Here is a 21,067-nt window from a genome sequence, read left to right as displayed (position 1 = left end):
CAGGCAAGGGGTTGGGTTGGAGCTGCAGTTTCTGGCCTATGCCACAGCCACAGCCACGTGGGATCTTAGCCAAGTCTTCGACCTACACCACACACTCACAGTAACACTAGATCCTTAACCCACTAAGGAGGCCAAATATTGAACCTGCATCCTTATAGATACTAGTTTGGTTTGTAACCCACTGAGCCACAACAGGAACTCCGAGACTAGCGTCCTTAACAAAGTGGTGCTGAGAAAACTGAAAAATCATGTTTTTTTTTTTTTTTTTTTAAAGGCTGAACCTGTGGCATATGGAAGTTCCCACCGGGCTAGGGCAGGGGTACAACTTAATTGAAATTTAGAGGCCTTGTATTGATTTTACAAGAAAAACAAAAAAAGCAGGCACAGTGGAAATGAGTCTGACCAGGAACCATGACGTTGCAGGTTCAATTCTGGCCTCGCTCAGTGGGTTAAGGATCTGGCATGGCTGTGGCTGTGGCATAGGCTATCCACTGTAGCTCTGATTTGGGCCCCAGCCTGGGAACCTCCATATGCCATGGGTGCAGCCCTAAAAAGAAAAAAAAAAAAAAAAAAAAGCTGTTTCGTGCTTTGTTTTCCTTTTTCAGACCACTGATGTTCAATGCCACCAGTATTTTTGCCTCAAGACAACAAGCTTCGAAGGGTATGCACAACCTGTGACTAAGCCACATCTATGCAGCATTAAGGAACAGAAAAGATTCAAAGGCACTGTTTTCTTGCTAAGCAGTTTATTTGAGTACTAACACTGACTTTTTCATGAATATCCATCTCACATCTCTAATAAGGCTCCTTGAGAGCAGTGCCCATCTTATTTTTATCATGAATTAGCGTTTGGTACACAATAGGTGCTCATCAGGTATTTTACTACCTCTTTTCTAATAATTTCCCACTGGCCAATGTCAAAGTGACAGTTTCAAAGGTTTATAGAAAAACAGACCCAGCAGTATTTCAAAAGGGAGGTATCTTCCAACTCATTTGGATATTTCTTTTCTTTTAGGGCTGCACCCGTGGCATATGGAGGTTCCCAGGCTAGGGGTCGAATCGGAGCTACAGCTGCCGGCTCACACCACAGCCACAGCAGCACTAGATCCAAGCCACGTCTGAGACCTACACCACAACTCATGGCAATGCCTGATCCTTAACCCACTGAGCAAAGCCAGGGATCGAACCTGAAACCCATGGTTCCTAATTGGATTTGTTTCTGCTGTACCATGACGGGAACTCCAATTTGAATATTTTAAGTGTAACTGTTGCTTACTACCCTTTAACACGTGATAGCTTTTCTCTCTCACAAATTCAGATACTCCAAAGGAACAGTATTTATCTGAAATAAAATTCATTTTTTACAGATAGTGTCTATCTAAGGTAATCTATATTGGTTTTCCATTCATGAGACTTCAGGTGTTCTTTTTAAATATATTTAAGTAGAGGTAACTCAATTTAAGGAAAACAAACAAAAAGCCCTGGAGAAATGCACAGGTGGAACACAAATGAGGTAAAACACTGTAAAGCTGCTTCACCAAGGACTAAAGGTTGGGAAACAATGCCCTATGCAAAGTGTCCTCATTCTTGAGGGTTAAGTGGGTATTTTTCCAATGGTGCAGGTGTGTCAGATTCCTCAGGCCTTTTGAGAGTTCACAGATGTGACAGAATCAACAACGCATGTTAAAAGTATCCTGCTACATCTTATAAAGAAGGACCACACATCATACAGTGCACCACAAAAGCAGAGGTCAAAAACTGAAGCCAAAACAAATTCTTAAACTTAAAAAAAGAAAAAAAAAAGCCTTTATAAAGCAAAAATATATTCTATTATTGAACTGCTCCCAGACCAAAAAGTTATGGGGGTGGAAGGTGCATTTAGCTAGTGGCTGTATTTAACAAGCAAATTATCATCAACATCTATATTACCCAACTTTTATTATTCCAACTGCAGTATAAAGAGAGATCACAGCCACCTGGGGGAATGTACAACTCCTGCAGCCTTCAAACAAAGGCAGAAAGCCACACAACTATAAGATAAGCCTGTGAGGTACACTTTTCTAAAGGAAATTGCTGGGTCTCTTAACCAAAGAATATTCCAGTAACACACACCCTAGTACTGCTTATAAACCAAAGGAGAAAGAATAATGCATTATATAACATATCCCTTAAAACAGGGAGAGGAGGATCATTCTGTGGAAACAGCATCTTTGGACTCTGCATCAGTTTGTTCCACTTCAGCTCTGGCAGCAACTTCGGCAGGAGTAGTGACTGTTAAGGTGCTTTCTGACTCTGTAGCCAGGGTTTCCACTTCGCCTATGGCCTCAGCAGCTTTACCTCTGGCCTCTGCTTCAGTGTTGCCCTTCTCAGATGCTACTCCACGGGGTGTCTCTGCTTCCAGCGGCTCTTTGGGGTGGGGGCCACCAGTGTCCTCAGCTGTGCCCACTGGGCCTTCCCCTTCAGCCAGCATGTCACTACTTTCTGGAGTAGGTGCACCTTCCTCATCTACTGCTCTCACTGCTGCTGTAATCACCTCAGCTAAGACTTCAGCAGCTACTTCCTCAGGTGTCTCTTCCTTATCCTCACCTCCTAAATTGTCATCTCCTATTTCTGGGTCAACAGCTTCACTGGTGAAAGGGTCTTCACCCTGGCCAAGAAGAGGGAATACAGGTCAGTGCAGTCTAAATAACTGTCCAAATGAGAATTCAAGGGAGGCTCAGGTTGCTGGGAGTTTGTTTTTGTGACAGGCAGAGTCAACAAAAGAAATACTTTATTATTACTTTTTTCGGCTGCCCTGTGGTATATATGGAATTCCAGGGCCAGGAATCAGATTTGAGCTGTAGTTGCAGCCTAAGTCGCAACTGCGGCAATGCTGGATCCTTAACCCACTGTGCTGGTCTGGGGATCGAGACTGTGTTCCAAGATGCCACCGATCCTGTTGCACCACAGCAGGGACTCCAAAAGAAATATATGTGTTTTTCCTTTTTAGGGCCCCACCTTCAGCATATGGAAGTCCCAGACTAGAGGTGGAATTGCAGCTGTAGCTGTCAGCCTCTGCCATAACCACAGCAACTGGATCCCAGCCACATCTGCAACCTACACCATAGCTTGCAACAACACTGGTGCTTAACTCACTGAGCAAGGCCAGGCCGCATCCTCATGGATACTAGTCAGGTTCGTAACTCACTGAGCCACAACAAGAACGCCCAAAAGAAATATATGAAATCACACCAAGTGAGTGTGATTTCCAGGTTCTGAAAAGCTTCACCAGTAGTATTTTGCGCTTAATCAAGAATATAATGGTGAGGAAATATTCAAAAAGATCTAGGTTTTCTTAACCGTCCCCATCCAAAAGCCTGATAACAGGAAGCTAACTCTCTTTTTAGTTTCATTTAAGCACACAGCCCCGGGACAAAGGTTAACCCTACTTTACAGATAAGGAAATGAGACTTAAAAATCAGTAAGGGGGAGTTCTTATTGTGGCTCAGTAGTAACTGAGCCCGACTAGTATCCATGAGGATGCGGGTTCCATCCCTAGCCCTGCTCAATGGGTTAAGGATCCAGCACTGCTGTGTGAGGTGGCATAGGCCAGTAGCAACAGCTCCCATTCAACCCCTAGTCTAGGAATTTCCATATGCAAAGGGTTCGGCCCTAAAAAGACAAAAAAAAAAAAAAAAAGTCGGTAAGGGAGTTCCCATTGTGGCACAGTAGAACGAATCCAATCAGTATCCATGAGGATACAGGTTCAATCCCTGGCCTAGATCAGTGCATTGGTGACCAGGCATTGCCATCAACTGTGATGTAGGTCACAGACCTGGCTTGGATGCTGCATGGCTGTGGCTGCGGCTGGCAGCTGCAGCCCTGATTCAACCCCCTAGCCTGGGACCTTCCATATGCCTCAGATGTGGCCCTAAAAAGCAAAAGAACAACAACAAAACAAAAAAAAGTAACTTGGTGAGTTCCTGCTGTGGCACAGATCACTGCTGTGATTCGGGTTCAATCCCTGGCCTTTGAACTTATGCGTGCTACAGATATGGCCGAAAAGACAAAAAAAAAAAAAAAAAAACCCACCAAAAGCCAAAAAATCAGTAACTTCCCAGGTCACACAGCTATTAACTATCAGTCAGTATTCAATCCAAGGCTGACTCTCTCAGACACTGAATTTCTTCTCAAGAGCATGCTAAAACTGTGTAGTTTAGAAAAAGTAAACATTATCACTAGCAGATTTAAAAAATGTGCTTTAAAATCTGGTGTTTAGAAGCTTGAGTCTACCAAGTGACTCTAGAAACTCTAGAAAGCCACAAGGTAAAACACTGATCAGTCACGGTTCTTACACTGGTTATTCAGTCTATTACTTTATGGATTGAATGAATTGTCAAATAATGAAGCAGTTAATAACTGAAAGGAAGGCAAACAGGGCCTAAGGCAGACTATGTTGAATCTTAAATCCTAGCCCCAAATGTTGAAGTCATGGGGCTGAGCACTTAGCAAAATGGGCTTCCTAAGGAGAACCAGACTCTTCCAATCAGACTTTTCTCTAGCATATCCTCTTTGGAATGTTTTATTACTCTGCTCCTGTCACTAAAGCTCAGTAGAGTGGCACCACTGGTTCTTTCCTGATGCCCTCTCCTCCTCATCTCATTGTTGGTTGTCTCTGCTAGCAAAACCCTCTTTTTGGTTCTTCCTGGACAATTACCCATCTACCTTGTATTTTTTGTTTTGAAACATCTCACCATCATCTTGCTTGGTATTTTATGGATAGTCAAGGCTTCTCATGGTGAAAGTCAGCACCATTGCACAGATTAATTCCACACCTGCAGAGTTCATCCTCCACTGCAACAACTACTGGACTCCTAAACACAAACCTTGAGGTATTTTTCCAGCATCTTCACTATGTGTCTATTGTTCAAAACACTCTTAGCCACATGGAGACTTGTTTTCTTGAACTGTTCAGCAGCCAACTACAAGGGAACCAAACATGGGCTTTTAAAAATTGCATGCAAAGGGGAGCAAGAGAACAAAACCAGCCTGGCTACATTGAAATGCTCTGAGATCAGCCCTATGCAGAGACAACCAAGATCTTTCTTCATTATGGTAAAACCCCAAATTCTAGGCTCCAATGATGAAAGAAAGAGTCCTGGAGAGACATCAGGACTGTCTTGTGAAACAAGATTGTGAACTGGATTGTGAAACAGTGTAGAAAAGTCAAATCATCTTAAAAGAAAGAGCACAGGTACACAACTACTGTCCAGGTACCACATGCATAAACGAGGATGAACAAAAAACACACATAGATCAGAAGTTTTGTGGACTGGGTGTGGGGAAAAGGCAAGCCTTTTCTTTACAGTTTTTTGAGTTATACTGACTTTCCAAGTTCTACAGCACAAGTATGATATACTGACTTTCCAAGTTCTACAGCACAAGTATGAATGCTGCCAGCATTTGACAATTTAGAGCTTGACACATTCATGTGATAATCCCTTGTTTGTACAGTATTTCTGGCCACACCCATTCCTTTACTTATGGTCTGCGGCTGCTTTTGCCCATCAGCAAGCAGCAGACTTGAGTGTCAGGGAGAGACCCTTTATTTAAAAAAAAAAAAAAAAAAAAAAAAAGGCCCAATACCTTGAGCTAAACATTTAGCTTTAAGTTCCATTACAAGTAAGAACCAAATCAGTCCTTAACCCTAAGTCCCCTAGGCCATTCTGCTCTGAGTGACCCCCAGCTTTAGTTTATAAGAAATCCAGTTTTTCAGCAACTGGGGGATTTACCTGTGTGGTTTACAGAGAATATTCTCAACCTAGGAGAATTTCAGCTACTGTCCTTAAGTCAATTATAAGCAACACATTTTCTCAAATTTTAATAGAAGCTGGGGTACATTTTTACAATCACTTGATGATATAATAGACTTGATGGAATATGGCAAGAACTCCTAAAGACGTTAGTTTCCCCATAAGACACAGAAAGTTCTGAACCCCTCCGGCTGGCAGCCAGGACTGCTTGCCCCACCCAGCATCAGAGGGGCACTCACCCGGCGGTTGTGATTGTGGTCAACAGAGTGCAGGTGCCGCTGGAGGAGCTGGTGCTGTGCAGGGATAAGCATGTCACAAGCCAGGCAGTGAGCAGCCTCTATCTTCTTGAAGAAGTGCTCCTGGCCAATCCCTGTGGATGGAACCCAGTCTTGTGGGACTTGGGGCAGCATACATGTGATGCTTTCCTCCCACTTATTCCCCATCAAGGCCCACATTTTCTCCCTGTAGCCCTCTCTAAGGATACTGTTAGAACAGAATATGCGACAGGTAATCATCTGCCTTCTAGCAGGAGTATGGAGACAGAACAAACATCCTCTGAACACCTGGGATTTTTATACTTTTCTTATCCTGTAGGTCCTTTCTCTTCATAGAAAGGAAGAAAAAACCATCAGAATGCTTCACATCACTCCAATAAGCCAGGGCTATGGAGCTGTAATGTCATCTACATTAGGCCACACTTGAAAGCCTCTTTCCCCTGCTAAATGGCTCTCTCACTGGTCTTCACATCACATTCTTAACCACCCTGTGCCCGGCTTTATGATCTAGAATAGCACACACCCCAGGATCACAGCTCACCTTTGAAAGGATCTGGTTTTGGTTTTGTGCTTTCCTTTTCCATCAATTCCTGACGCCTTTTCTCAATTTTCTTATTCCTGTTTACAATGTATTCCTAGAGAGGTTGGGAAATGGCACCAAATGAAATGAGGAGGGTGGCATGTGTGGATATTTTTCAGCTGCCCAAGAGGCAACTCACCAAGGGTGGCTGCCACACCCCTGGGGAATAACAGCCTTGTCTCAGGTGCTCCAAGGATGGGAAGACGGCCATCAGAGCAGCTCCATGGGCAGAACTAATGGGAACTACAATGGCCAGAGCTCTAAATTGTTGCTCTGACCTGGGACTTGTACATTATTATTCTGGAAAAAGAAATCTTCCTGGAGTTCCTGTTGTGGCTCAGTGGAAAGAGCATGACTAGCATCCATGAGGATGCAGGTTCAACCCTGGCCTCCCTCAGTGGGTTAAGTATCCAGTGCTGCCTTTAGCTATGGAGTAGGTTGAAGACGAGGCTCAGATCCCGCATTGCTGTGGCTATAGTGTAGGCCGGCGGCTATGGCTCTGAATCGACCCCTAGCCTGGGAACCTCCATATGCTGTGGGTGCGGCCCTAAAGACAAAAAAAAAGAAAGAAATCTTTTCTTGGGGCCATGCCCACAGCATGCCGAGGTTCCTAGGCCAGGGATTGAACCCACACTACAGCAGTGACAAGGCCAGATCCTTAACCCACTAGGCTACCAGGGAACTCCTAGAGTGAGGAATCTTGACCACATTTTTTTTTTAACTTTTTTTGCTTGTTAAGGACACATCCTCAGCATATGGAGGTTCCCAGGCTAGGGGTCCAATCAGAGCTATGCCTACGCCACAGGTACAGCAACACCAGATCCGAGCAGTGTATGCGACTTATACACCACAGTTCATGGCAGTGCCAGATCCTTAACCCACTGAACGAGGCCAGGGATCAAACCCGAAACCTCATGGTTCCTAGTCAGATTTGTTTCTGCTGCACGACAGGAACTCCCTGACCACATTTAGGCTTCTTATTTCCCTTCCTTTCTCTGTGAGAGATCTCATGCTTGCAAGATCACCAGGAAATGCAGTGTGATTTACCTGGAGGAACTCCACTGTCTTGTCAGGCAGTTTGGTACTTATAAACCGTAGTGTCTCTTTGTGAAATTTGCTTTGCAGATGCTTCTGGATTTCTTCATCTTCAAAGCTACGAAACTTGCACACGGAACAGGCAAACTGAATCCTGGAGAGGGAAGATAAAAAGAAAAGCAGTGATGCATTGGTAACAGCATCTCTGGTTAGACGTGAAATGGAAACAAAAAAATAATTTTTCTTTTCTTTCTTTCCTTTTTGCTATTTAGGGCCACACCCGCAGCCATGTGGAGGTTTCCAGGCTAGGGGTCACATCAGAGGTAGAGCTGCCAGCCTACACCACAGCCACAGCAATGCAGGATCCGAGCCACGTCTGACCTACATCACAGCTCACAGCAACAATAGATCTTTAACCCACTGAGCAAGGCCAGGGATCAAACCCGCAACCTCATGGTTCCTAGTCGGATTCATTTCTGCTGCGCCATGATGGGAACACTGGGAAAACAGTTTCTGAATTAAGACTTCTGACCTGTCAAACAAAGGGTATCAGAGTAGTAGTCATCCCAAATTTCCTCGTCTTAAGAATGAGTATAGGAGTTCCCGTCACGGCACAGTGGAAACAAATCCGACCAGGAACCATGAGGTTCCAGGCTTGATCCCTGGCCTTGCTCCCGTGGGTTAAGGATCAGTCGTTGTGGTGAGCTGTGGTGTAGGTCACAGATGAGGCTCAGATCTAGCCTTGCTGTGGCTGTGGTGTAGGCTGGCAGCTATAGCTCTGATTAGACCCTTAGCCTGGGAACCTCCACATGCCGCGGGTATGGCCCTTAAAAAAAAAAAAAAAAAAAAAAAAAGATGAAAGAGTCATCTCAGTTCCCACGTGGCATGAAAACAGATCTACTATAGTCTGTTTAAAAACAAGGATTTCGTGGCGCAGTGGTTAACGAATCCGACTAGGAACCATGACGTTGAGGGTTCGATCCCTGGCCTTGCTCAGTGGGTTAACGATCCGGCATTGCTATGAGCTGTGGTGTAGGTTGCAGACACGGCTCGGATCCCGCGTTGCTGTGTCTCTAGTGTAGGCTGGTGGCTACAGCTCCAATTAGACCCCTAGCCTGGAAGCGGCCCTAGAAAAGGCAAAAAGACAAAACAAAACAAAAAAACAAACAAAAAACCAAGAATTTCAATGAATTTTAACACCTGGAAGTTCCTACTTTTGGTTTCTGGCTTCCCAGCCTTTTGCTAAGCTTTTCTTTTTTTTTTCTTTTATTTTTTCTTTTTGTCTTTTTGCCTTTTCTATGACCACACCAGTGGCATATAGAGGTTCCCAGGCTAGGGGTCTAATCGGAGCTGTAGCCACAGGCCTACACCACAGTCACAGCAACGCAGGATCCAAGCTGAGTCTGCGACCTACACCACAGCTCATGGCAACACCGGATCCTTAACCCACTGAGCAAGGCCGGGGATCGAACCCACAACCTCATGGTTCCTTGTCGGATTCATTAACCACTACGCCACCAACGGGAACTCCTGCTAAGCTTTTCTTTACACAGGAAGATGACTAATCTGTTTGAGTCTTAAGGGCAGGGATTCCCTCTGAGGTCATTAAGAGAACCTGTGCATAAAGAAGTAGCCAGGAGTTCCCGTTGTGGCTCAGTGGTTAACGAATCCATGAGGTTGAGGGTTCGATCCCTGGCCTTGCACAGTGGGTTAAGGATCCGGTGTTACCGTGTGCTGTGGTGTAGGTCACAGATGTGGCTTGGATCCCATGTTGCTGTGGCTCCGGTGTAGGCCGGCGGTTACAGCTCCAATTCAACCCCTAGCCTGGGAACCTCCATATGCCAAGGGAGTGGCCCAAGAAATGGCAAAAAAAAAAAAAAAAAAAGTAGCCACACATGGTCAAGACATCATCAATCCTGCACTCACAACAGCCATAGGAAGAGGAGCATGGTGTGGTCACACCAATGCCCTTTGGGGGTTTACACTTGTATTTTTTTCTATTAAGAGACCAAATCTTCTTTATTTTTTCTTTTTCTTTTTATGGCCACACCTGGGGCATATGGAGGTTCCCGGGCTAGGGGTCAAATCAGAGCTGCAGCTGCAGGCCTATACCACAGCTATGGCAACACAAGCTCCAAGCCACATCTGCGTCTTATGCCACAACTTGTGGCAACACCAGATCCTTAACCCACTGAGCAAGGCCAGGGATTGAACCACATTCTCACAGATACTATGACAGACGCTTAACCTGCTGAGCCACAACAGGAACTCATAGAGGTCAAATCTTGAAGGTTGTACCTATACACATGTAACTGCCATGTCCTACTCCACAGGCAGTTCGGATTTGGACAAGGCATCAAAGGCACCTTCTTGGCAGCTCTGCTGAATGAAGTTAACTTCTCTGGGAGGACAGGTACAAGCGGTGGGGAAACAAGGGGACTCCTCACTGGCCTGCAGGAAGGCAAGAGAGTACCCTGCTGGGAATGTGAGGGTCACACAGTCCTACCAGCAAGGATATGATCCAGTTTGTTTCCCAAGTTCTGTCTCCCATTGACCTGACTAGACTTTCCTGACAGACACCTGGAGCCAGCTGATCAAACCAGGCTCCCCCTATACTTCAGAGTGAAGACAGATGAGTCTTGACAGTCCCCACCTCCCACCTTACCTATCAGCTGCTCGGTCTCGCATCCTGTCTCTTCTCCTTTGCTTTTCCCTCTTCTTCTTTACTTCATCATCTTCATCATCCTTCTCTCCTGCAACAGAGAAGTCCCTTCGAGACACTCTAAGGAGCTCACAGGAGCTGAGCACCAGGGCCTTGATGGGAGCTAGTTTGGCCACCATACCCCATGCCCTGCCACTGCTTCCACACGTGGCAGGGTCAAGACACCCTGAGGCACCAAGGGGCTGTCAAAGGCTCCCAACAGGGATGGGCCTTTGCGATGAATCCTCAGTAGTTCCCCAGGGAGTCACCTCACTCCCCCCATGGCTTGCTAAGACTGGGATGAGCCAGGGACACATCCTGTCCATCCCACTCACACCATGGCCTGCCTGCTCTCTCTGTCCTTCCCTATCTTGCTTTTTCCAATCCAGCGCCCTACCATTGGGTCTTCTCCCAACATTACTTAAGAGAGAGAAGCAATTCTTCCCAGATAAAGAGGCAGCAGTTGGAAGGCCTCAGGAAATAAAGTAAGCCACTTTACCGCCCTCCGTCCCACCTCAGTGGACCATAATAATTGCCCCGTCAGCCTCCTCTGAACTAGGGCCTCAGCAGGTCTGATAATCCCTGGTGGCCCAAATTCTATCTTCCACTCACAAAAACCATCAATCTAGGGCTTTCCCAGGGATACATGGGAAACAATCCCAAAAACAAAAGTGGGAAGAGACCAAGTGGTCCTCCATCCATCCCGTGGGGCTAGTGCAAGAGCTCTTCTGAGAGCTGTGCAGCCCAGAGTCCCAGCCTGAGGCCAGGGCCAGACACTGAAAAAAGGTTGGATAAGCATCTGAACTGTAACCCCTACCCCTGATGCCAGTCACGAGACTGTCCCACGAAGATGGCGACCGGCGTGCGCTGCTCAGAAGCCTCTCAAAAGGGCGTGTGGGATTTTTGGCAAGAGGTCACTGCCTGAAACTATTACTGCTGTTTAAAGCAAAGTCATCCCGGGTAGGTAGCAGGACCTGCGCGCAACAAACATGTCACCTTTGCTTTAGCATTTACCCTGCTGCACGAGCTGCTAAATGCTGTGTGGTCCCATGCTATAGACATAATCACGTCAATAAACAGGATAGGAGGGCCTCAGAGGGTTGGCTAAACCTGAACATATAAAAAGGAACATCTAAACCAGAGGCCTTTGGAATTTATGGGAGTAGAGTCACAAAGGAGCCAGCCTATGATTCTTGGGGGAAATCAGCTATGGATGGACCCACAGGAACAGGAAAAGAAGTGACCGCTTCTCCATGCTCCCCCTGGGCGGGGGCGGGTTAACATTGCTCTGTACTTGCACTGAAACTAGCAAGACCTGATGTAGTAGTGACTGCCTCTGCAGGATCTGGGCTGGAATGTGCCTAAACAGGCCCCCCCCTCCCCCGCCGCCAGCTCCCAACCCAGGCAGCTGTCCAAACTGACCCACGCAGTGCCCGTGTCCCCCTCATTGAGGCTGAGGGCATGGCTCTGGTCTGGTAAGAACTATGGACAGAATAAAGCCCAGGAGAAACAGTACACAGTGTACAGTACACAGACCTGCCCTGGCCAAGGAGGAAACGGAGAAGACAGGCTGGAGGGCGCTTTTTCTTTTCCCTCTTGTACTTCTGAAACTCTCTCTTCCCTACCACTATTGCAGACATCCAGAGATGAATTTCCCCGTCTCTGTAGCCTGCACTGAGTGAGGCAACCAGATTTGCTTCCAGCAAGTGTTGCTCCAAATACTGAGGCAAAACCTCAGGGTGAGTGGCATGGCCAAGGCCCGCCTGGTAGCCATGGCCCCTCTTTTGCCCTGAGTTGCTAGCCCCTCCATCCAGGCCCTGGGCTTGCTCAGAAGCCCAGCCCAGCTGGGGGTTAGGCAGCGAGTGCAGGGTAGCTGGGCAGACACAAGAAAGCTCAAAGGGTCGCTGGGTGATGCCTACCTCTCTGCTTCCCAGGGTCGAAGAATTCGTCCTCCTAAAAAAAGGGCACATACAAAGTTGGACTGTGAGGTGGAATTTCCAGAATTCTCCATAACTGGCCCAGCTACCTGCCACCACCAGGTGGTCACTGTGCCACTAGGAACAGAGCCACAATGTACCAGGACAAGTCCTAGGGCCATGGGATGGAGCCTGTGTGTCCTGTCATTACTCCTGGTTGCTTTCTGAGATTCTGTGATAATGACTAACTTACTTTTTTTCTATTTATTTGTATTTATCAAAGGTTATAACAAGTCAGCTACAGATAAAATCACCTAACTGAAAACTGAAACTGAAGCCACTCCTTAGACATCAAGTTGAGAATTAAATTAGCCATCAACAGATATACAGATTCCCAGACTCGAAAATCTAAGAAATCCTAGACAGAAAGGAAGCAAGACCCTCAGAAAAGTTGAAAATTCACTGTATCCTGCTCCCCTCTTCCCTGCCCCAAACTCATCAGAAGCAAGTGGATAAAGCCTTCATATGCCCAGATTTCCAGGCCTTACCTTAGAGTTGAATCAGAATTTGCAGGGGGTGGCAAAGGATTGCTCCCCACATGCTTGTATATGGTCTTGGCTAAGAGTCAGCCTTTGATAACCATCTCCCATGACTAGTTTTTTTTGTCTATTAGGGCTGCATCTGTGGCATGTGGAAGTTCCCAGGCTAGGGGCTGAATTGGAGCTGGAGCTGCTGGCCAGCACCACAGCCACACAAGATCCAAGCTGCATCTGCGACCTACACCACAGCCACAGCAACACTGGATTCCGTAACCACTGAGCGAAGCCAGGGATTGAACCCACATTCTCATGGACACTAGTTGGGTTCATTACTGCTAAGCCACAACAGGAACTCTGTCCCATGACTAGTTTTAAGAGCTGAATGACAAGAATGCAGCTCAGCACCAGCACAGAACTGGCAGCACTTGAGTTTTCAGTGCCTGTTTGAAAGCCTCAGCCCACACAACCACTATAGTTATCAGTGTGCGGCTAGGTGTATCACTACAAGGATAGCTGGAGAGAAGGTTGGGATGTTTTCAGGAAAAAGGAGGGCTGTTGCAAGTGGAAAAGTCTTAGAAACCTGGCTGCAAGCCTGATTATTAAATTTACTCATGAAGTAGAGTAACTGTTCTTGCCTCTTTGTGAGGAAAACACTGAAGTAAGGAAAAAATCCCACATAAGAGACACTAGAGGTTGATCAGTAAAGGCAAACTTACACCCCTGAATTCTTCATCTCCTGACCGGAAGTCACCAGCTCCATCATCTACCAGACACAAAGAAATAGGAAGTCAGCCCCTCGGCAACTGGCCCACTCCATTTTCACCCCCCAAACTCACTGTCTAGAATGACTGTGCTTGTCCTGACTGCAGAGGGTTTGTGGGAGTGCAAATGGCACCCGACCCCCCTTGACGGGGGGGGCCACAGAACACCAAGCATGCAGCTAACTCATCTTATACCCACCCTGGCCTATAGTCCCAGGGCATACCGTTTTCAGAAAAATCTCCTTCACTGTCAGCACGGGCCTGTTTGGTGTCTGGCTCGTCGTAAATCTGCAACTGCTTCCGTTTCCTGCCCAAGCTATCGGGGCCATAGCGATCAAACCCTCTCCACCTAGGCTATAGACACAAGCATATCCCAATGTACCACTTACCCGGACAGTTAACATACCCCAGAGAAAGGAAGAACCAAAGAGGTTGTAAGATCAGGGAACAAGATCAAAAAAAGCCTTTTCAGAAAATAAAGAAAGACAAGGTGGTTGGAAACCTCCCCCTCTCCAAACACAAAAATTTTAAAGACAGACACAAAAGGCCATATATTACGACTGCATTCACATGAAATGTCTAGGAGAGGCAAAATGCACAGAAAGTAGCTTAATGGTTGCCAGGGGCTAGGGGACAGTACAGGGAGTGACTGCTAATAGCAGGTTTCGTTCCGGGATGATGAAAACATTCTAGAATTACGTGCTCATGAAGGCTGCATAATTCTGTACATTTTTAACTCAAAGTTGAATTCCACTTTTAAAAATGAGTGAATCTTAAATACCTCAACAAAGCTGTTTAAAAAAAGAAAAGCAAACAGGCAAGTTAGAGCTTGGCAAGGGCTTACCCGATCCCTTATCCGGGTCTGTGACCGGCCACATCCATAGGGCATAGAGTTGTCATAACCACCCGCCCCCTGCATGCCCATCACGCTGAAGTCAGGGGCCATGGACTGGGAGAAGAGGGAAGGCGGAGGTCTGCTGGGGGAGGGGCCTCCCAGGCCTCGCCCACCCACGTAGTTCATCTCGGTCCATGGAGTAGAAAGAGGCTCAGAGGAGGCTGCGGGTGGCATGAAGGGGTCACTGCGCATAAAGGTGCTGGGGTTGCTCCGATCCTGGAATCGGCCCTGGCCGCGGCCCCTCATGAAGCCATCAAGGGAGCCCCGTTCCCGGGCTGGGTCCCGGCAATCACTGTACTGACCACCAAATCCACCGTTGCGGTCGGGCCCCAGGTCGAAGTCATAGTCGTAGCTATAGTTAGGGCGGTAGGGATTGTGCTCAGGAAGGCAAGGCCTGGAATCATAGGACTCAAAGGACTGGAAGCGGAAAGAGCTGCAAAGAAAGCACAATCCATCACCACACTGTCCAGGAACAACTACAACACCTCCTGCAAAGATGACTTCCCTACATTCAGAACACCAAAACCAAACCACCATGCATCCCTCCTAAATACTCATAAAGAAAGCAAAACAGGACAACAATCCTTTCCAAGCGTTGCTGAATAAGGGGAATGAAGCCCTGGCCACAAGAACAGGGAGGGTCTGCTAGGTGCCTGACACAAAAATAAGGAGTCAATCATGCCCTGAGCCCCACCACAACTGGCAAATCCTATTAAATACCTCTGACCCAACAATGGCTCAACTTATCTACTCCACATTCAGGAGGGGGCTGGGGGAAAGCCCTCCCCATAAGAGCAGGTACCCACTTCCATCTGCACAAAGCTGAGTGTGCAGGATCCCCCAGGAAGGGTTCGGGTCTATAATCACCTTTCCCGGTCCTGCATGCCCTCCCCACTGCCGCTGCTCCCGCCCCTGCCTCCTTCCTTGGACATCATGTCCAAACGCTGGTTGATCTTGGCAATGAGGGAGTCGGAACTGTCGGTGCATGGCTCTGGGCCATAAGAAGCCATATGCATGGCAGGGCCCCCAGCTGCCAGGCCATCGCTGGTCTTAGTGGCCTCCCACGAGGATGGGCCATAGCTGTAGGTTGCTCCTGTGGTGACACTGCTGTTCTGGGCACCATAATAATTGTAGTTTTCATAGCCTGCCAGAGGGAGGAAGAACCAAATCAGATCTCAGCAGCCACAGGTCAGTTCATGTTGGACAAGTCTGCAGAGGAGCACCTACTGCCCATGGAAGAAGAGGATCATGGGACCAAGTGCTGCTGGCATTACCCCACAATGCACACAGCACCTACCGAGAGGCAGCACAAGGGCAAGGGCACAGCCTCAACTCTAAGCAGTGGGTTTTCTATACCAGATCCTAAGACCTGCTTCTCATCTAAAGCCAGAGGTGGCTGAGAACCCAGGAGCTGGCAGCTGAGGCTACTGACTGACCCACCAACAAGCTACTGCTCCCAAGAATACAACCACATTCCTTCCCACCCCTCCCCCCACCTTCAGGAAGTTTCCCTGGAGGCTGGCCCTTTGCTGAGCTTTCAGGACAGCTGTGAACTGCTCTAGGTAGCTAATTTGAGACCCACTCACCCATGCACAGATCCCCCCAGAAGGGCCTACCTTGCCAGCTTGTCACGCCAGTTCCGTATGCACCTTAGAACAAACAAAAACAGACAAGTTTTGTTTACAAAACTAAGGTATCAGAGACACATCCCCTCACCCCTACCCCAGCCCAATGTTGAAGGACAGCTGTCACCGCACTCCATTATCCACAAGGCCAGGACTGAGGGTAGCCATGCCAGTGCTCCAGGAGGCACTCTTGGTTGCCCATTAAAGCCAGGAAAAGCTGGGGTCCACTAGCTGAAAAACTAATTTCCAACAGAGTACTCAACTAAGCATAATCAGGGTTTCTCTCCTAAGCAAGCCTGATATCTTCCATTTGGGCAAGAGAAAGCACATGAAGCCTTTTTCCAAGAAGCTCAGCCAGCGTGGGCTGGGCCACCAGCCAAGAGGCCACTTGGGCCAGGTCCCCAGCAGAACCCTTCTAAAATGCCAGTTCATCAGAAGCCAGAGCTAAAGCACTGCCAACAGCATGGAAAAAATCATGTCCCCAACTCAACTAAGCAAGGGCACATCATGTGCCTGAGTAACACGTTTAGACCTCCTCCTGGGAAACTCGGTGATGGGCAGAAAAGTCTTCCTGCTCCCAGTGGTGCTAGGGCCAAGTACCAGACTCAGAAAACAAAGGAAACACTTGTCCAATCCCCTGGAACAGATGCTGGCAAAAAGCGGAAAACCTCGCCCACCAGAGTGCACATTCCGGCTGTTCAAACACACTTAGCAGCATGATACAGATTCAAGAGCAGGGTTAGCAAAGAAGCCCCAGGGGCCAAATCCAGTCCACAGCTCTGTTTTTGTACAGCCCAAAAGCTAAGAATCGGTTGTTTTTAAATGATTGAGAAAGGAAAAAAAAAATTAGGAAAGAATAATTCACGACGTACATTTTGAGAAAGGATACATTATTTATGTACTAAACTCGCAGAACTGTGTAACAGTAAATTTTTTTTTTCTTTTTAGGGCTGCACCCGTGGCACATGGAAGGTCCCAGGCTAGGGGTTGAACTGGAGCTACAGGTGTCGGCCTACACCACAGCCACAGCAACGCCAGAGCCAAGCTGCACCTTCAACCTACAACCTTAGCTTATGGTGACAGCAGATCCTTAACCCACTGAGCAGGGCCTGGGATCAAACCTGCATCCTCATAGATACTAGTCAGGTTTGTTAACACCGAGCCACAACGTGAAAGTTAATATAAACCATGGACTATAATTAATGACAATGTATGGATATTAGTTTATAAATTATAACAAACATATCCCACTAATGCAAAATGATAATAATAAATGAAAGTGCCAAAGGTGAAGGCAGGGTAAATTTAAGAATTCTATGGAGTTCCCATCGTGGCGCAGTGGCTTGGTTGATGCTGTGGCATGGTGTCAACCCCTGGCTCTGAAACTTCCATGTGGCCTAGGTGTGGCCAAAAAAAAAGAGGAAAAACAAGAGAAAGATTTCCTTGTCCCAACTTTGTCATACTGGTGCTGGGGGTGGGGTGGGTAGACAATTGCATTGCCTCACCCAAAAGCAGGTGCCACTTACCCTGGGTGTTGGTGGGCCCAGCACTCCATGCCCCATAGCCTGTGAATAGAAGACTTGTGGGTTAGCGGTCACATTTATCATACCAGAGAACAGGTACTTCTGAAGTGCTCTGAGGAGCATAAAGGGATCTCCCTGAAATAGTTCAGGGCCAGCCTTGCAAGAAGACAGCACAACCATAACAACGCCCCCCTAAAAGTCATCCCACAGCTGGCTTTTGCATTATCATACTCCACCTGCCTGAGGTCCAGGCAAAAAAAGGAGGTGGGGGGGGGGGGGAGAATGAGCTTCCAGGCCAGTTCTGTCCATTGCCTGCTAAAGGACCTTGGCCTAAGCCTCAGCCTACAACTGAGGAAGACACTGTGGAATAGCTAGTCCATCATTAGGTCACAGTCCCCAACCTTGCCCTCCCACAAGCATCCATTAAGTACCCCAAAACTGGGGAAAAAAACTCTGAAAATTTGGAGAGAACAGCTGTGACTCCCTATGCCTCATTTCTGTGTGACTATGAACCCTCCAATGCTCCCCTGGGCTTGAAAGTCCCAGAGCTTCAACAGCCTGGCCTAAGGCATCAGACTGCATTCCTCTCCATGGGGGCTCCCTCTGCTCCTCCAGACACCCTCAATGATACCATCTGTCTGGCTCCTCTTCATCTGTGTCCCTGAAACCCAGTACACAGATGGGCACAGGTAATCATCCATACTGACTTAAATGACTTCACCTTTACAAAGCATCTTCTCTAAGACATCCTTTCTCTCCTACCAGGACTAATTAAATCACTAGCTGACTGCCTTCTGTATGCTAACACAGGTCAGGCATTCAGCACATGTTAGCTGGTGTCCTGAATGCTTGCTGTTCAGAGATGAGGGAGCTATGGTTCAGAGGTTAGGGGACTTGATCCAAAGTCACCCTGTGGAAGCTTGCCTTTCACAAGCTAACCTCTCCATGTCACAGTTTTCCATGTGCAGCAGAAAAGCAGAGTAGTGATTTTAACAGCAAGTAACCAACTGTGGGGCACTGGTCTAACTAAGGGACATATATGCTATTAACATCAACCTCACAACAACCCTTGACATAAACACTATAAACCCGCTTCTATAGAGGATCCAGATGATAAGTCACTTGCCCAAGAACACTGAGAAGAACAAGGACTTGGACCCAGATGGAGGTCCAAGAAGCAACTGTCAAGCCTCGCCTGAGGCGGGATTACTACTAACTAAAAGATCTGGTGGGAAGGCAGGGAAAAAATGGCGAGATGCAGTAAGACTGCAAAAAAGACTAGAGAACCAGATTGAGTCAACCGAGCACTACCAGGCACCTGGGAACTTTTTTTTCTGCAATTCCTGCTGCTGGTCTCCTGCTAATGCTGCCACCATTCAAGACTAGCGCCTTCCCTGTTGCAGCCAAAATCAGATCGCTTGCTTCTCAAACCTCAAACACCTGGATGGGGTATCTAAGCTTGGTCAAGCCCATTCCTGCATATTTCTACTGCTCCCGGCGGGTAAACGCGGCTTCCAGCATAGAACAAAAGCCTCCCAGGAGGCTGATTCCAGATTGAGAGGTCACCCAAGAAGGTCCTGCCGCAGGCTCTGAAACCCAAGTGGAGAAAGGGCACATTCTCTTTTACTTTTTTTTTTTTTTTTGCTATTTCTTTGGGTCGCTCCCGCGGCATATGGAGGTTCCCAGGCTAGGGGTCGAATCGGAGCTGTAGCCACTGACCTACGCCAAAGCCACAGCAACGCGGGATCCGAGCCGCGTCTGCAACCTACACCACAGCTCACGGCAACGCCGGGTCGTTAACCCACTGAGCAAGGGCAGGGACCGAACCCGCAACCTCATGGTTCCCAGTCGGATTCGTTAACCACTGCGCCACAACAGGAACTCCACATTCTCTTTTACAAAACCCCTCTGACATCTCCAGGCCACCACAAGGTGATGCTCGGAGGAGAACCACTAACGGGTTTCCAAGTTTTGACCAAGAAAACACCCAGCATTTGACTCTCAGTGTCTTGTCTCAGACCTACACAACCCAGGGAGAACGCAGGCGCCGCACTACTCAAGGCCTCAGCACTGCACCGCCGGTGGCCCGAACCTGTGCCGCCCATACCGCTTCCGGACCGGTGCTCCAGGCCACGTGGGCGGCGCAGAAGACCCAACGAAACCCCGCAAGTACCCAGGAAGGCCCGAAGGCCGGGAAAGAGACAGCAGTCCCTCCTCCCGCTGCAGACCCCACGCCCCAGGATCTCGCGCCATAGCTCCGCCCTCTGGCGCCGCCATTTTGTGGCGTCTTCCGAAAGGGACTGCGGCCCTGCGGGCGGCAGGGATCCGCGGGGCCTACAGCCCCGCTGGGGCTGAGGAGCAGAAACCGTCCTGAAGGCTCAAGGCGCCCCCCGAAGCCCGCCGTAGCGTCGGCCAGCCGAACTCCGCCGACGTCCCCAGGTTCCATCGGCCAATCCGCATGCAGCGGCCCGGGAGCGACTGCGCCGAGGTCCAATGAACTGCGTGCGCGCGTCCCGGCCGCCCCTCTGCAGGGCCGGACTGTAGTAACTGGGCTCTGGAGTAGGCCCCAGCCTGCGGCCCTCTGCGCGGCGGCGGTGTCGCCTGGGCACCACCTGCCCGTCCCACCCCGCACTAAGTTGCCCACACTAACCTCCGTAGCCCTGTTCCATGTCTTCAGCTCGGCCCGCCAGCAGCTCCTCTTTCCAGACTACCACAGGACGCATGCGCTGAACGCAACTCCCGCTGTCTTCTACTGGTAAACCAGTTTGATACGTCACCCCTTCCGCGCGCAACCACTGGCGGGAGTTTACCACGGACCCGCCCTCACCACTTCAGGTGGCCTTCCGGTTGTTCCGGATCAGTGCTCATAGCATCCTGGGAGTTTTGATCCGGTCTGCTGTGCCTCGCAGCGCGCAAGCGTATCCCTGCTTCTCCTCGCCGCTAGTGCGCAGCTGCAACCCATCCTTCCGAGGCCCACCCACAGATACACACCTCTAAGCAGAGATCCCGTCGCTCGCCCACGAGGACCGCGCCACAGACAAAATAAGAAGAGGTGGGAAGGGAAGAACTTTATTAGACTCCGCTTCTAGCCTCTGCCACGCGGGCCCCGCCCGCCCGGGTCACGGAGCGCCCCCTCCGCCCTCCTCCTCGTCGTCAGCCTCTACGTCGAGGCCCGGGATGCCTCGGATTTGGCGCTGCAGCGCCCCGCCCAGCAGCGGCAAGGCCTCCTCCTCCTCAGGGGGCGGCGGTGGGGGCGGGGTCGCAGCCCCAGAGACCGGTTCCGGGGGCACCGGGGGCTGCGCCGGCGCCTCCTCTGCGACTCCCGCTGCTTCGACTAGCGCCCCCTCATCCAGGGCACCGCCCTCGGCCTCCTCCTGTTCCTTCTCCTCCTCCGGGCTGTCGGTGAAAGGGTTCTCTCCCTGCGG

General features: G+C 48.9%; 2 protein-coding genes across 10 annotated transcripts in view; both read right to left on the bottom strand.

Moving 5' to 3' along the window:
- Positions 1 to 1,921: 1,921 nt before the first annotated feature.
- On the bottom strand, positions 1,922 to 20,490 carry AKAP8 (A-kinase anchoring protein 8). Of its 8 annotated transcripts, none has more exons than XM_047776745.1 (15): positions 20,293 to 20,490; positions 17,646 to 17,684; positions 16,111 to 16,143; positions 15,362 to 15,638; positions 14,444 to 14,927; positions 13,824 to 13,953; positions 13,555 to 13,601; positions 12,303 to 12,336; positions 10,348 to 10,435; positions 9,981 to 10,133; positions 7,695 to 7,836; positions 6,609 to 6,702; positions 6,032 to 6,162; positions 4,866 to 4,961; positions 1,922 to 2,647 (listed from the first exon to the last, which is right to left on the bottom strand). In XM_047776745.1, exons 1-15 carry the CDS (start codon positions 20,363 to 20,365, stop codon positions 2,189 to 2,191), a joined length of 2,280 nt encoding a protein of 759 aa, XP_047632701.1. In that variant the 5' UTR covers positions 20,366 to 20,490; the 3' UTR covers positions 1,922 to 2,188. The 8 variants fall into 8 exon arrangements, with proteins under 8 accessions (XP_047632701.1, XP_047632703.1, XP_047632702.1 ...); XM_047776747.1 differs by lacking the exon at positions 20,293 to 20,490 and adding an exon at positions 19,735 to 20,217; XM_047776746.1 differs by lacking the exon at positions 17,646 to 17,684.
- A 205-nt stretch (positions 20,491 to 20,695) lies between these two features.
- Positions 20,696 to 21,067, bottom strand: part of AKAP8L (A-kinase anchoring protein 8 like) — a 37,543-nt gene continuing 37,171 nt past the window's right edge. For both annotated transcript variants that reach the window (XM_047776754.1, XM_047776755.1), the window contains exon 14: positions 20,696 to 21,061. In XM_047776754.1, the coding sequence (XP_047632710.1) occupies positions 20,762 to 21,061 (300 nt within the window). In that variant the 3' untranslated portion in view covers positions 20,696 to 20,761. The remainder of the gene's footprint in view (positions 21,062 to 21,067) is intronic.

Source organism: Phacochoerus africanus, chromosome 4, assembly GCF_016906955.1.
Source record: "Phacochoerus africanus isolate WHEZ1 chromosome 4, ROS_Pafr_v1, whole genome shotgun sequence".
Classification (NCBI taxonomy): domain Eukaryota; kingdom Metazoa; phylum Chordata; class Mammalia; order Artiodactyla; family Suidae; genus Phacochoerus; species Phacochoerus africanus.
Note: the sequence above shows the minus strand (reverse complement) of the source record. Positions and strands in the feature narration are given on the sequence as shown.